This window comes from Atractosteus spatula, chromosome 9, assembly GCF_055471065.1.
Source record: "Atractosteus spatula isolate fAtrSpa1 chromosome 9, fAtrSpa1.hap1, whole genome shotgun sequence".
Lineage (NCBI taxonomy): Eukaryota > Metazoa > Chordata > Actinopteri > Semionotiformes > Lepisosteidae > Atractosteus > Atractosteus spatula.
In genome coordinates this window covers 11,012,775-11,030,174 of record NC_142714.1, presented here as the reverse complement: position 1 = coordinate 11,030,174, position 17,400 = coordinate 11,012,775, and the positions used below count along the sequence as shown (strand labels likewise).

Below are 17,400 nucleotides of genomic sequence, written 5' to 3'. Positions count from 1 at the left end.
TGGAGGTTATTTTTATATTTTTCTTTTGTCTCCCAGATTTTCCTCAGCAGGTCTGTCTGACAGTTTTAGCTTTTACCATGGCAACACCATAAATAAAATAAATGTTGCACACTTGAGTTATGATTTGGAAACTCGCAATAAAAGCATCAAGCATCTCATGAAGATGATTCAAAATGCTAAAGCATCTGGGAATTGACCGGGAGAAATAACCCAACTGTGTAGTGTATACTTTATTTATGAGCAGGGTTAGTTGCTGAGTTTGCAAACTGACACAGTATGCGTAACTTTATTTTTCATACATGTTTCTCAATTGGCATATTTTTATGGAGAAATCACTACAGGCAGTTGCAATATATAAAGAATTATTTGGCTCGAGTAGGCTGTAGACTCCACACTACGACACTATATCTGTACAGCTCTAGGTTTCTCGGCCTAGAATTAGCACTCCAAGAGTCACCTTCATCGCAACTTTTAGGAATAAACATATATTGAGCAAAATAAAGTTTAAAATGAAGGTTAAATAAGTGTTACCTGATTAACAACAATTATGGAAAAGAATCTCCAGGTATGAATCAGTAGAAACATTTCATTGCAGGACTGCCGATAATGATATTCCACTTCTGCAGATGAAAGTGTTTGCCCGTAAGGCGTGTGCAGGTCAATCCCTAAAATAAATTAGAGGGAGTTTTTGTACACATTTTTTAAGGTCAAACATCACCTAAACAGACAACTTGTTCACCGCTCTCAGAAAAGAACATACTGGCACATTGGACTCAAAGCTGAAGTTATCTGTGTCCGCTAAAGGCTTTGGGTGTCTGGAAGTCACACAGCCACAATAGTGTAGCTGTATTCAGGATAAAAGATTTTCAGATCTAGAAGAAGCTAGAAACCATGGGGAGATGGGCCAAAAGACCTTCTCTCCTTTTTAATATTACTAATGTTTTTAAAGAATTGTCAATATGAAGTCAATGTCTTACAGCCAACTTTCTTTTGGCTGTAGGTTATCTATCTTTCAGTGATTCCACCATGTCCACGTCCATGTGCACAGCTCATTGTGTTCCTCAGAGATGACTGCTTGGATCGTGTCTACTGTGTCATCATATTTCATTTGCTAGAGATGGGGCTATGCAAGCCATTCTTCAGAGTTTTTCAGATCAAAACAAAGGATTACACAAAAGCCTCTAAAAATAGTCACGGATGCAGGCCAGCTTCCTGCCAATCAAGCCTTGTTAGTCTGTTTTCAGCTTGTCAGTCCACAGGTCTAGAACAGACACACACGGCTTTTTTTCCTTTCCCAGAGGGCAGTGCAAGTAAATTAAACAGAAAGAGGCTATACAGTACACATCCCCCGTCTGGATCTCTTGGTTCCCAAGCAAAGCACTATAGAGTCCATCTGAAATCAATTCTCCATTTTGGCAGAAGCAACTGGCTTTTTGTGACATGGAGGGGAATGTGTGAGCCGTCAGCATTAAGCTAGGCTCGACCTTGTTTGGTTTATTCCATTGACAGACGGTGATTCAATAACACCATGTAGTATCTCCAGTGATTCACTGTTGATGGGCACACAACACAGTTATTTATACGATTCCTGGCTTTCTCTGTCTGTTGTGGTAAACTCAGTGTTATTTTTTAGATATATGTTTGTCATGGCCCATGTGGCTGTCCATCAACAATAAGATTTTGCCGAATAGTCCTTGCGCTGTTTTCAAAGATTTTTGGAAAAACCCGTTCACATACCTGTAGGCTTTATTTCTGAAGTATTTTTGTACCTTTTCCAAAATAAAATGTATATTAGACAGACATTAGATCTAAGCAAGTTAGCAATACAGTAACAGAAATGGCTTGTATTTCTATATGAATTTTGGTGTGTGTGTTTTAACATTTCCAGTAAAAGCAGAAAGAAAACACATTTACGAATACAACTGGAAATAAGCTGCTCAAATCACATTACCTGCACAGCACGACAAATAATACTGGGTTAAAAAAGAGGGGTTTTAGAAACCTACATGGTTATAAAACAGAGCAATATGTTCAGTATGTCAAAAACATGAACAATTTTGGATTTCCATCATTTCATTAAAGTTACTTTTCTACTGCATCGCCGTCCTTAATGGTGTGGTTAGTAAGAGAATGCATTAATACTCTTACCAAGTGAGACACAAGCAATTCTTGTCAGATTACTGACTGTTGGGCAATTTGACTAATAATTGTGTTGCCAAGGAGAAAATAACCAACTTGCATCCCCTGTGCATCAGCTCTCCAAAGGCACCTTTTGTTACTTACATGGCAATAAATGGCAGCCTGCTGTAGGTAACTGTGAATTTTCTTGCATTTCCTGTAGCTGTTGTTTAGCTTTAAAAAAAAAATACAAGAATTTTCAATGTGAGTTGTAAAACCCGCTTTCTGCATGTAAATCAAGATGTAAATCAGCTCTTATCAAATTTGTTTTTAAATAATTTATAGGTTCTCCTGAATAACATTTCCATTAATGAATGATAGATGAACTTTCTGGGTTATCGGCAGCATCTAAGCGAGGCATGCCTGCCTTCAAAAGATGCGGCTGTCTTCCTGGGATCCACAAACTCAGTGACCCTGACTGGGCTAGTGGCTAACGAGTCTGCTTGGGGCGGAGGGGCAGTGCATCACACAGATCAAAGGTCAAGTCTCGGACTCGGAGCAGCAATTCAAATTAAAAACTTGCTGCCATCCCAACTGAAAAGGGCTTGACAAGATTTCCTATGCAGAAATACATACCTGCGGTACCTTACAGAGAGAAAATGGGTCAGAGTGAAAAAGGAAGAGTCATTTAGTCTGATGAATGTGTCAGTGTTTTCCATTATAGAAGGAGTTGAATCCTCCTCCAGTGAAACCTTCTTCACAGATCTTTCAGGATTTTTTACAATCCTTTAGTTCATCATCCCCCTCAGGAATCAATGAGAGGCCTTTTCAGACTGTGAACTGTATTTATTACTCATCACGTCAGAATGCCTGTTGCAATGTATGGGTAGCATGAGTTAATAAACGTGTAGGGTGCATGTGTTTTATCAAGTGACCAGCAGGGGGACACAAACCTATCAAAAGATGCCATCATGGTTTCTTTCTCATAAAATAGCCTGGCACAGATTAATAGGGTCTTCATGTGACATCTCTGTCATGCTTCCTGCATGGTAAGATTCTGTGAGCCAGATTTTCTTTTTTTTTTTACTTGGACTTTGTGATCACCAGAGTCCATGTGGCTGCCAAATCACAAAGTACTATTCCCTACAGCCGAACATAAAACTCTAAGGTTAAACTCAAAAAGGATTATTTTTAGGATGGGAAGGGGAAGCCTGATGCAGTAACATCACCGAAAATACGGCTAACCCAACTGAAGGAAGCTTGATTGTATGAGATTAGTGGGCTGATAAACTTGCTATTCTGATCCAGGGATTAATTTTTACGCATCTACTTCATGTGTGGCTACTTAGCATAAACAATGTCATTTAATGAGGGAGATGCTGTGCCAGAAAAATGATGTCACAAATAAAATAGGAAATGCAATTCTGTACTAAAATATTCAGCACTTACTTATTTGAGTTCATCTCTGTTAAACATTGTAATATTTATATAACTGAATAAGTATATATACTTAACATGATCATCTGTGGCCCCTGTTTATTGTGTGTAATGTGCCATAACCTCCTTGTAAGCCTGTGAAGAGTCTGCTGGAAATTAACTGTTTATGCGTGTGTTTCAGTGTTTGCTTTAGAAGCTTCTGAAACACATTTTTCAATAAAGCAGACATGGTTTTAAACTTTTGAATGAAGGATATATAGTAGATTGATTTTTAACTATTCCTGTGCTATTCTTTTTTCCAACAAGTTATTTTACAATGGAAATGAGAACCTTGAGAACTTGTTCACTACAGCTCTGCCTTTGCTTGAGTATAATCTCGCACAACAACCCCGATAATTGCTGAGCTCTTCATGGTTTTTTTTATTCTCTTAATACATTTAAGAAGCGCTGTAGTAGCAGGTCTGATAGCTGGTATGAAAGCTTTCAAATTCAGGAACTGGTAGAAAAAAAAATAGCCACGTTAAGAGATGAAAAAACTTGCAGTGATACCACATTGGAAGTGTTCTGAGTAAATGGGAAAGTGCTGTTTTTGGCTAGTGCCTGCTAAAAAATTGAAGAGGCTTTCAGTGAGGAGATTGTTTTGCTATGTTTTGTGTGTAAAGCGTGTGGGGTAGGATTGGATGGTTAGGTTTAGGGTTACTGGGTGCATTGGAGAGTGGTTTTGAAAGCATACTGATCATTTTTAGAGCTTCAGATTTTTATAATATCATTCTATGTGTGCTGTGTGCTACTCCTAACACTTTAACTTGTTGTCTGTGTGACTAGCAGGAAGTGTCTTGCGGAATAGGGGGTTACAGAAAAAAAGTTTCATTAGTTTATAATCAACAATTGCAAAATTATTTCGACTTGTTGCAGGACATACTGTATGTGGCAATATGAGGACAACACTGCTGTGTCTGGCTGCTATTTGGTTCTGTTTTGTCAGGCAGTTTGAGATTGAATTTTTCAAGGGGGAGGAGAGATAGTTATTTTCACAATTCTCTGTTATTATACTCTGGTCCTGTGATGAAATAAATGCCATTGTATTAGGATCTCTATAATGTAACAATTTGCGTTTTGAAGGATGCCCTATCATTTTTATTTTGTTTTGACATTAACCCACAGAAAGATAAGGGGAATTTACGCCCATACTGTACCTATTTAGTAGTCAATAGTTTAGTCAATAGTCAATAGTTTCTGTCTGCCTTGAACGTACTGTACAGTAACAACAATATATTTTGAACTGTTTTCAACGAGGCTCTCAGAAATGTATTCCTTGAGTAAGCACAAATAATGAGGAACTGCTAGGCTATCGCTTTGCTCCTGCAGTAATTGCAAGTTTTCCCTGTTACATTATTTCAAGTAATTGATCCGCTGTGCCCTCTTATGGAATTTATGAAACTTATGAAATTGCTGACTGCTTCAGAGGGCTGAGCGCTTTGGGAGTTTATTATCTGGTATTCTGCTCCTGTTTACAGGAAGAACCTTCGAGATGTAAGTCAATCAACTAGAAGAAATAGAAATGAGTGAAACTGCTTACCAGGATAAAAATGTTTTTCCCTGTACCACTGGACACAGCGTCTACCTAAATTGTGATAAAGAACAGCTTTATTTACAATAGATGTTAACTTAGTGAAAATTAGTTTCTGACCATTCCATTCCTTTAATACTGTTTTGTCTTGAACACATTTTGCTTTTTGTTGGTGTTATTGGTGTTTTGGCGGACCCTATAAATTGAAGAATTACCCAGCAGCTGCTAATTCTTTACAGTCCCTAATATCTATATTTTGATACTGTATATGATTTTCTGGAGAGGGTGGGATGAGATCATCTACTGTACATCTTCCAGTGCTCCACTATACAGTGAGATCTGTTGAAAACAAAACTAAACTATTTGTGTAAAAAAGGACAAACAACAACCATTTTGACCTCTATGTCAATACTTGAGCTGCATCATTTTTTTGTGTTCTACAGTGGGGTTCAACTTCTGTTTTTGTTTCCTGACCTGGCTGACACTGTGATTCCTCTGTTCCCTGTGCTTTTTGTTCCCAGCCCTGAAGAAGGGGAGGTTCTGGATCACTCCGGACCCGTACCACAATGACGACAACATCCAGATCGGCCGAGAGGTAAAGATCTCTTGCCAGGTGGAGGCCACGCCCCCAGAGGAGCTGATGTTCAGCTGGCTGAAGAACGGCCGGGCACTGCGGAGCTCTGAGCGCATGGTGATCACCCAGACCGACCCCGACGTCTCCCCGGGCACGACCAACCTCGACATCATCGACCTCAAATTCACCGACTTCGGCACCTATACCTGCATGGCGTCCCTGAAGGGCGGGGGCATCCCGGAGATCAGTATTGATGTGAATATCTCCTCCACCACAGGTGAGTACCAGTTCAGAGCACCTCCTAAAGGGGTGTTCACTGCTTCATCTGAGGGGCATCCTGATCACTGAATATCAGTTCCACACAGCTGAGCTGAATCTGTGCCAAACACAAGCAGCTACATTTCACTGCCCTTGGCCTGCTGATCGTCATCTCACCCCCTTAAAAGAACTGTTGAGTTGCACCACTGAGTTTAAAGGAGGATGATATTTTATTGAAAAAAAGACAGATAATAATGTCAAATTTAATTTGTCAGATAGCTCAGAGAGTATTTGCTCCTGATAATTATCATTGAACACAAGTTTCTATTTATAAAAGGGTGTTGGATCAAAAATGAGGTAGACCGTGCTTATCTGTGGTGAGAGTAGCAAAAAAAAACAATTTATTTTTATAAAAGTACAGTATGTGTTTTTCAGAAAAACTTTCAACTTTGGCAAGTCAATACTTTTGTGATTAGGTTCCTCTTCCAGATTGTTCTCATTTTTCTCATTCTCTTTCTAACACGTTGATACATTATTCCTTGAGGCATTCATTTCGCAGACCTTTCTGTTTTAGACCTACAGTACTGATATAAATTTAATATGTATTCGTCTATGTCTAAATGATTTTGAATTTTAAGAAAGGGAAAATATCACTGCAAATTATATTTAACATTTATATTATAATTCATGTTTATATCAAAGCAACAATGAATTATAGAAAACTGCCAATATCATGGACTTGTTGTTTTAACATACGGTAAGGTACGATGAGTTTAAAACAATGATTTAATAAATAACTTTGAATCACGGGTGACACCACCTTGTAAAATACATATAACATCCATCAGTGTATACAGTGTGTGTATATACTGTATAATGATCCTAAGCAAGCATCCAAATTGACAAATTGAAGGTATGTGTACACACGAATGTTCTTGTCTGGCCATCTCAATCTTCAGACCTCAATTCAATTAAACATTTGTGTTTCAAACACAAGAAGGCAGTTCACTAAGTGCCACCAAATGGTCTGAAGGACCTGGAGCAATTCTGCCTGCAGGAATGTTGAGTAATCCTCCCTCAGAAGGGCCAGGGAGCCTCAAAGCACACTACAGCAAGCATCTTGTCTGTGGAATTCCTGCCACAGACCTGTACTGACTGCAGGGGTGTGAATGAATGTGACCCTACTATTTCCCAGTCTTAAATCAATTATTTATGAGAAATATGATTTTGCTCTGTGTGATGTTAATTACAATTATAGTATAACACTTTTCAATTTTTTTTAAGTGAGGCCCATCTTCCAGTCTGCAGCATTTCCTGTTGTATAATGGTTGTGGTTCCCTTTTGTTCGGGGGTATGAATAAATCTGGAGAGAGCTGTGCAGTATACAGTCCTTAATAAAATTAAAGCCTTGTTTGTCACACCAAATTTTATACTCTTAATACACCACCTAATGAACAACAGCTGTCCGTCCTAACCCCTGGGAAATGTAGTTTGGGAAGACGGGCTTTATCAGAATTATTGAGAGTAGAGGTTCTTAATACTTTTGGCCCATAATACAGTGCCCTCTATAACACTGAATCATGTTTTGTCACAGTATGTATTTTATTACAAGGAACAGTCTTGCATGTTAGCATGTCTTTGAAGAGCATGCAGTATGAATATAATTATGGGTATGAATATTAATTTGCTCTCATGCAATGCTAGAGAAGGCAAGACTACTGTACATATTGTCCCTCGCCATTCAAAGTTTCAAAAATTTTTACTGTAGAAAAACAAACATAGTCCATAAATGATAGGCCAGGGTGTGGGCGACTACAGATCACAACCCCATGCCAGATGAGCACCCCCATCACACTCCATTTTTATGATTTTCACAGTGCAACAGTAGTTCCACTACATCAAAAACAATTGGTCGCAACAAGGGATTGAAGGCACAGCTTGACTACATGTCATCAACCGTACTCTGGGACGTCATCCAGTGCCCTTCCTGCATGCTCACCTCATCCTGCTGCTGAAATGTTGTTCTCTTGTGAGATGAGAATAATGCACTTTCTGTATGTCTGTATGTTGTGCAAGTTCTACTCTCCAGAGTTTAGGCCCATTAGACATTTGTGGAATGAGCTGGGTAGACATGTGCCATCTAGGTCTCAGAGATCAGTGGACAGTAACATGTTTGTTCAGGCTCTAGGAGAGGAACAGGACAAAATCCCACAAGACAGCATCTATGCATGCTAAAGCAGATGTACAGCTTGTATTGCTTCCAATGGTAGATACACACACATTATTAGCCTGTGAATTTCGCAGTAGACCCCTGTTGATTAACCCTGCTGATGACAAATGTTAATCAGCATAATGAATTTGCCTATGTCAGGTCTGCTCAATGAAATGTTGGTGCACCTGCTGGAGAAAAGTGATTCAATGTCTATATTTCTTTCTCTTGGCCGGGTGCACTCAACTGAAGCATTCAAGTCTTGAGAGCAGCTGAACTAACGTCATTAATTGGATTGGGATTGCAGTATTCTGGAACCTGTTTTCAGTGCGTGTTTCAATGGGATTATTTATAAGATTTAAAAATAAAGAGTACAAGAAATAAAATTACGTTTTACAAATATTTTATTGGTGTGGGCCAAGAATTCACCTTTTCTCTTCCTTTAAAAAAGTTCACAAGGCAAAGTGAAAATAAGAATTACTGAAGTGTCAAGCTTTTTAGAGAGGAGTAAACAATTCAAATAATATATTACCTTAATACTCACCTCTGCATACATTACTACTTAGCATTTAATTGAAATGGACATATTATGAATGCTTTGATATCTTAACACACCAAGACAAATAATAAACAGACATTCTTTGCTCCAGTAGTAATGCAGTCCTCTCCTTTGCTTTGAGTAGATTTTCACCTTTGCCTACTATATATTCACAAACCTGGAACTGAGAATTCTCCCATAGGGTTTGCTTTCTTAATACAATTTTCTCCAATTTGGGCTCTGAAAAGAATTCATTCTTTCTACGGTTTGTAAGGGGAATGTACTGTAGGCATCATATTTATGTTACATAAAGACAAAATCCCCACAGGCCCATGAACCTTTGACTGCCAGTGGGATCGCTCTAATTTACTGTATTTTACTGTGGGTTTGAAAGGGCAGATAGACAAAAATGAGTAATTGGAGTCTGTGCAGTCTAACAGATTAGAAAGGTAGGTGAAAAAAACTGCCGTTTGGAATGAAAAGACGATGGGTCATTCAAATACAGAGATTTCCCAGACAGGTGATTGGAGTAGGCAGAAACAGAAAGAAAGAGGAAAGACTTTCAAGTGTAGAAGAGAGAGAAGGAGAGTTGCAGAGGAGAAGGACCTTGTGAGAGAATGTGATTTGAAAAGGCTAGCACGGTTACAGAATTGGCTTTAATCTGTAGCCTGCTGATTGATTTTTCATTTGATGCTATGAAATATTATTAGTTAACCAATGAATCCCTATTTCATGCCTTCAGTGGAATATTCAAATTCTGTTCTCCGGATTTTATTTTCGTCTGTCAGTTACTGTACAGTATGTACTGAATTGCACTATGGGATAAAATCCTTGGTGTAACTGCATTCACTCCCAAAAATAATAATGGGAAAAAAATTGGCTGATTTAGGCTCATTTTGTGTGTTCTCAGTATGACAGCAAATGTAAGCTATGCATTGTCCATGTCGTTTCTAATTAAATAAGGTATTGTTTCTATAACTTTAGGGTTTCTCTGAATGCACTAATGTGCTTCATAAATCTCACTATGAACTGTGTTTCTCTAATCTAAGTACAGGTCAGAGTTGTAAATTTTGGTTTGCTGTGGGGTGGTCCTTAGTTACATTAGTGTCATTTTTTGTCAGGATGCTGCTATAGCTTACTCCTTTAGCTGTGGTTCACAACCATGCCTCTGCTGCCCCACCTGAAGAGTTCAGTTCTTTCTCACAGTGTTGCTGAGGTCTCTTGGGTAGAGCCTACATATTTTCAGTCATCTTCAAGCTACATCCAGATACCTTGGCTGCCTAGTGGCTAGCTTGCCTGCCCACTTCAGGAAAAGTTAAAAATGCTTTGCGCTTGAACATGCTGGCTATTCTGCCTATTTTCATTTCATAGACAAGACCCAAAGGTTAATTAATTCATGTTAGTATATTTGTATGCAGTGAAAATTTTCTGTGCCTTTTTACTCCCATCTTTTATTATGGTCTTTCAGCAGCTAAAGAGCCTTTGAAATGACTATGTGAATAAGGCAGCAAATGTGAACATTTGATTTACTGATTCTCTTTTGTTTTTTATCACAGTTTTTCTCAAGTTATATAAGGGACATAATTAAAAAATATTGTTTTTACTCTATAATTGTTTGTTTAAGTGCAGCAGTGGAGTTCACTGGTGAACTATTAACAACAAAAATCGAGATGACCACAAAAGAGTTTAACTTGTTTACGAATGATGTAATTGCTCATCGAGTTGGAATGTAGGATGCTCACATCTTTGTTTGTAGTAAAGGTAATGTCCCACAGTGGTAGTGATAGAGTGAGCAGGAGGGGTAGTGGTAGCCTCTTTCCTTGCAAGTCTGTAGTTCAGCGATACGTTTATTTTTATTTCCTGCTGTTCACCTGAAGAAGTCTTTGGGGTTTCATGTTTATATTTGAGTCAGAATAAAAACAAGAACGTGTTTTTTTTCTCTGGTGCAAAAGCCTTGGATCTTGGAGCAACAGCCTATAAAAAATAAAAAAAATGTCACATTTGGATTTCACCCAGCATTATCATCTTGTGTGAGCAATGTACAGTATGACCCATTTTTGCTGATGCGTACGATTTGGGGAGACGTTTAGTTATGTAAATATCCTCAACCTTTAACACGTTTGGAACTAATTCCTTAACATGGTGTTACAACCTAACCAGTATAGTTCGTTTAACTATAACTATTTCATTGTAGTATTGATTTCAATTCTGGGACATTAATGATAAACCTAAGGAGAAACAAAAGAAGCTACAGACTATGGCTGTAACAGTATTGAAAAATCACAGTTGCAGTACTGCACCCACTATTGTGAAAACTACAATAGGTAATATTTCTATATTTATGTCAGTTTTCTTTTACATAAAGAGTAATCAAGCCATCAATGTAGTGTTATTATACAGTAGGCTTAATTAAATTCTTTGTCGTACTGTGGTAAAATCTTATTAGCACCTCACCTTTTCTTTTCCATGTAAAAATGTTTTACTCTAGGTTGTCCTCCATCCTTTTAAGACTTTATTTTAAATCACAGCATGCTACATTTCTTGTCAAGGATCACTGGAATGGTAATTAGTAGTATTAATAAGACACTGATAATAAAGATCCACCTTTCTGCAATGTCAGTTTTTTTGGCAGAACCATTCATGAGTAGGTTGCAAGTCAATATTATTTGCTATGGACTTAATGTTACAATTAAAATATTACAGTGCGTAACTGCTCTTTTCTGAATAGCGGGGAATAGCATTTTGCAATGCTGTTTACTTAAAATAATAAAATAATATAAAGGGCAAAGCTACAGGGCAAAAACTTTTAGATTAGGCCTACTGTACTTCTGGAGCTTGAAATAACTAGCTTGCTCTTGTATCAGTGCATGCATTTATTATGCATTATACATTATTGTAATGAAATTAGAGACATTCTGTTCCAAAATAGAAATATTCCTGAAGTATACCCAATAATATTTTATTGACTTCAAATTTTAATCACGTTTTAGTGGCTACCATATATTATCTTCTACCACAGTCAGATTTTTAGACCAAATCCATTTCTTCTAACGTAAAAAAATAAAATCTGAGTAAGATTTCTTTTAAGCATACATGGTCTTGAGAGATACAGTAACTGACAAATGACGTATTACTGTATATAACATCATGTTATATTATAGCATTTTGTTCATTTCTTACTTAATCCAACCAAAACAGATAAAAACATCTCTATTGCAGCATTTCAGTGTTTTAATTAACAAAAGTAGGTTGAAATGTTTATATTGCGCACTTGATGTTTTATTCATCATCAATATTAGGATGTGTGCAATGATATGCTACATGATACTAACAGGATTAAATAGTGTACAAGACATTCTACCATGGAATTCATAGCAAGGCTGTTTTTGTGCTACTGGGTAAAAACGCAATTAATCTTCATATTAGGCACCATGTTAAATGTGGCAACGGATATAAGGATTCCCAAATTGCTGATTGCACAAAAGCAGAGACGCTGTCAGAGATAGCTACTGTGTCACAGATAACATTTAATTAATATATAACAAGATGTAATTTATCAAAGAAAGAGAATGTATAATCGAGTTTTGCCAAGGAGGAGTTGCTGGGTATTTGTTCATCTGTCAGGAATTAATTCAGGAGTATGTAGGGTAGCTGAGTGTGTGAAGCATTGATTAACAGAGCTCTGAAGTTCTAGGCTCCGTGTTTTGTCTGCAGTTACCCCCGTCTCACCAAGATTATAGATAACCCTTGTATTTCACTGGAAATTACTGCAGCAGCACATCATGTGTTATGTTTCGTGACAGAGATACTTGAACAGTACTGTATACTGTATGTATCTGCCTTACCGGTGCTTCTAGAATGTCTTTTGGATTTAAAAATCTCTTTATGAGAAATTCGAATGAGAATGACATTTTGTTAATGGCATTGAGCTCTAAGTAATATTTGAGATTTGTCGACGTGAAAGAATGAAAAGGAATTTTCATTCTCACTGTATACAGTGTGTGCATAAAGCCTTTTTTTAGGTTTACATGCAGTAAACTATATAGTAAATTATATCATAAGAACCGAATGTAATGTACTTACATATTTTCGGTGTGCGCTGTAGTAATTTCAATTAAATTAAATGAGAGGCAGTCCACAATGAATAAATTCCAAAGTTTTGTGAATACGTCTCCTTTACAGACTTAAAAATTGCTCCTTTGAAAGTTTGCCGAGTTCTGACTCCATTGCATTGAGCTGAATTAATAGAGCATACATTGAATTGTAATGAATTCTTATGTCAGGATTTGAATTCTAATTATTCATTAAAAGATTCATTTATGCAGTGATATATTTAAAAGTAATTATCTTATCTGCATCTCCTGCTTGTGGAATTATTATTAATGTAATGCTTTCTTAATTAAAAGTGAATATCCTTAAAATACTGATAATCTTAGAGTCTACATGTCAATTTAATTGAATTCCATAAGGCACACCTTCTTACTACAGCTCTCTAGGGCATGGGTGAAATCCACATTGCTGTTCCCACTGCATAGTGCTGCTGTAAGATTGTCATGTAATTAACTGAATTTAGATTCCCTGAAAATAATAGGCTGGGGTGAGTCTTGGACTTGACAATGAAATGATCCCAGGGTATAAACAGGTTTGTTCTTTACTGCCCTGAGTATTTTTACACTTCTTTGGACACTCCACATCAGAACAGACTTAACCCATTACTTTCACTGTACAATATTTCTCCAATGTGCAAATATTATACCAGCAGCTAAATCACCCTGCAACTCACTGCTAACCCACTGAAGCTCAGCAGGTGTGAGCCCAGTCAGTACCTGGATGGGAGACCTTCTCGGAAAGGTTGCTGCTGGAAGAGGTGTTAGTGGGGCCAGTAGGTGGCGCTCACCTCATGGTCTAGGTGGATCCATATCCCCTGTATTGGAACACTATACTGTAAAAAAGGTGTTGTCCTTTAGATGAGACGTAAAACTGAGGTCCTGACTCTCTGTGTTCATTAAAAATCCCAGGGTGTTTCTTGAAAAGAGTAGTACTGTACTTTAACACTACCTTGGTGATGTAGAGCAGCCCCAATAAACAGCGAGGTAGGCAGAGATGTTTGAAATAAAAGGTTAAAAATTGTCATGTTTTGAGGGGGGGCACTGTCCCCTGTAGCATGTTATGTAGCATGCATAAATCTCGAATGTATTGTAATTAAAGGGTACACAAAATAGTGATGTGCAGCAATGATGGGTGTCTTTGTCTTATCTTGTACTATGTAGCCTACTGTATGTAATGCTGTCAGATTTAAGGGGGATTTTCAAACCCCATCCTCCCTTCCTAATAAAGAAAAGGGAACAAGAAAACAAAATGAGCAAAAGCCTTTCCTGTTTTGCAGAGCTGAAGACAGGATCAGTGTGATGCCGACTGGAGTGTGTTGATTTCAGCAGTGGCTGTCAGGGGGTAATCTGTATTCAGTCCTCAGAGTCCCTGTATCTCAGCAGGGTCCAGCTCAGGTCACTCTCCTCCAGTGTGAGGAGATTACTGTGCTCCCAGGGGGGGAAGGATGAGGGTGCTTGAAGGTTCTTCACTGACTCTGTTTGCCAATAGCTCTGCGAGTCAAGAGTGCTGCTCCTCGGCAGCCTTTGGGCAACAGGAGGATCCATGCTTTGCCAAAGACATCTGTATGTGATTCACAGAAACATTCTCTGCTGTTGGAGTGGGGGACTGGTGTAGGCATCCCAGGGTGCACAGCGGCCAACTTGAAGCTCACTGTTTATACCAACCAGTATTAGAGAATGTGCCATGTCTTTAGGTAGAAAGACCAGCTGACATGGTCTTTCTAAAAGGGTTGTTGAAGTGTGTGACAGAAGGGAATCAGAGTTTGTGTTGCTAGATAAAGTATGAACTTTTGGGGGTCTGATTTGCTGATTTGCCATGTCAGACCACAGCCTGTTATTCCTTGTTAAACATTTATTTATTGGTATGCTTTTATGTGATTCTCTTTGACTCAAGGTAATCCAGTAGCCAAAGTTGTAGATCCATGTTTTTTTAAAGACGTCTCTGTTTGAGAAATTGTATTTATTCTGTATACTGTATAACTACAAGATCTAAAATCTATATTTCATAAAACTTAAAGCTGTGATATATGAATTTTGTGGAAGGGAAGCAGTGATAGTGTTTGGCCTTCAGGCCCAGGCTGAGAGCACAGTGGTGTGGAGCAGCAGGGAGCCTCAAAATCAGGAGACAAGTTGCACAGCAAGAACATCTTCTGTGCCAGGAGCCTGACTCTTTACCCTAAGCCATTACATTTCTTCATGATGGGTTTCTGAATGTATTAATGTATTTTAATTTGATTTAATTCTCCTTTTAATTTTTGTTGGTCATCTTTGGGTTTGTAAAGATTTTGCCACAGTTAGTTACAAACAGACCATTATCTTATTTTTAAATAAACACAGATTTTAAAATCACGCCTTAGAGACACAGCCAAGTGATAGTGTTATTGCAAATGAAAAATTCATGATTGGATCAGGCAGTGGTGCTAGAGCTATTCTTGCCTTAAACTCTACTGCTTTGAGATTTTGTACTTTCAGTATCCAAGTGAATGCAAAATTATTTCCCCAATTTTTTAAAGATATTATTTACAGTACCATTAGAAGACTTTTGGATTACTGCTTTAGTAAGATGGAATTTACCAGTTTCTTATTGCAGTGTTCTGAAATATTCATAGAGTGCATGCCACTGTTAGTCAGGAAATAACATTTTCAGTTAAATACAGTACATAAATTAAGTTTCTTTCTGGTGACGCTTGAGTACATATTATGACCAACAGATTCTCAACATCAGTGATGGATGATGAGATGGGTTGGGGTTTTTTTCTGTTTTGTAGCAAAACCTTTCACGCATTCCCACAGAAGGGGTGGAAAAAACCCATTGAAACTACCCCTTGTTATGAATTGCTAGAACCCCATATCAGTTCCTCCTCTGTTTTTCTCTTTCTTAGTTCCTCCGAACCTGACAGTCCCCAGAGGAAAGTCACCTTTGGTGGCCCAGGAAGGAGAGACAGTGGAGCTTCAGTGCCTTGTTTCAGGGAAACCCAAGCCCATCATCCTCTGGTCCAGGGCGGACAAGGAGGTGCCCATGCCTGATGGCACCATGCAGATGGAGAGCTATGATGGGATCCTGCGCATCGTCAACGTGTCCAGGGAGATGACGGGCTCTTATCGCTGTCAAACCAGCCAGTACAATGGATTTAACGTCAAGCCTAGGGAAGCCATAGTGGAACTCATTGTTCAGTGTGAGTGCGTTTTATCTTTGTGTATCTAAAAAACTTTCTAATTGCACTGTTCTCATTTTATTTAATTGCATATGAACACACTCAGCACATTTATCCTTCAGATTAGCAGTTCCCAAATAATAGAAATCTCCTTTCACTACTCATTAGCAGACGATTTCAGGGGAAAGACCATCTATGAAACTGGGTAACATGCAGCATGGATTTTGGATGTTAGAACAAATAATTGTCACTTGGAGCTAAGTCTGAGTTGTTGGGTGAGCGACTCAGCAGTTCAGTCCCACACTCCCTTGCTACGCTATCCAGTGGCCTCTGCAATTCTGACCTTATGACCTAGAAAACTATTCCACAGAAAAGTGCATGTACTGTATTGTATCAAGATTGCATACATTTATTTTTTTCAGATGGTCTTAACAGCTAGGCCAGTGAATCTAGCCTAGCTAGATAGCCTAATGTTGGACAGTGCTTTTAGTGGTGTTTAGTTTGCAATCACATAGAGATACTGTACCACTTTTAAATTCCTGAAGATGGGATGAGCCTTTATCTTTCCAGCTTAGGCCATGCTATCAATTTTCATTGGGGTTGGTATTCTTGATGTCTCAATCGTTAACCCATGTTACATAAGTAGCTCTTGCAGTTCTCTAATGACTACACTCTCTGATTGTGTTGATTCACAAGGTTTCAGATTGCCAGTGTGGTGGAATTTTTCAGATGTCTGTTGATAACATTCATTGCTTCTAATGAAAATGCTTAACAATTTTGCTGCTTCTGAAATTTTGAATCAGAGATCAGACACTACCATGTTGTCCACAGCAGAAAATGTCTCTAGACTGATCATGTCTGAGGATCATCTGGACTTGGCTTAGTCTTTGATTGCTTCCCTGCTCAAGTAAATCTCCTATGTTATTCACATCACCTTAAATTCTATTTTGCAATTTTTAATGGTATGTTGCCAGTACATAAGAACTAGCACTAAAAACCGTGTTTAATATACAGTATACTCATACTTGTCTAAATTGGGCTAAATGTTATGTCCCAAGTAATATGATTTATGTGTTTTCCTAAACTGTTACGTTTAGAAAACAGTTTGTTTCGGTGCTTAAAAAGTTAGATTTAGTTAGATTTATCTTAATGTGTTTTTTGCTTTATATGTTAAAGGGAATCTCAAATTAGTTAATCAAGATTATATATTTGAATTTGACATGAATATAAAGATGTACTGACTTCTTTGAAGTTACCCTGTATGTTTTGCTTCAATAGGTATTACACTGTCATTGTCCAGCCTGTAGCTTGTTTTTTCTTTATTCCTTTACAATGACAACTTAGAGACCCATTTATAAAACACATACTGTATATACTGTAGCAATCTGAGTTATGTTTGCTCAAGAATACAACAGTAGCATCCATATCCATG

The 17,400-nt window shown here is 38.0% G+C and overlaps 1 protein-coding gene across 1 annotated transcript in view; it reads left to right on the top strand.

Moving 5' to 3' along the window:
* Window positions 1–17,400, top strand: part of mdga2a (MAM domain containing glycosylphosphatidylinositol anchor 2a) — a 141,378-nt gene that overhangs the window by 43,142 nt on the left and 80,836 nt on the right. Inside the window, exons 6-7 of the mRNA XM_088925161.1 lie at window positions 5,647–5,976; window positions 15,696–15,989. Of these exons, the coding sequence (XP_088781287.1) occupies window positions 5,647–5,976; window positions 15,696–15,989 (624 nt within the window). The remainder of the gene's footprint in view (window positions 1–5,646; window positions 5,977–15,695; window positions 15,990–17,400) is intronic.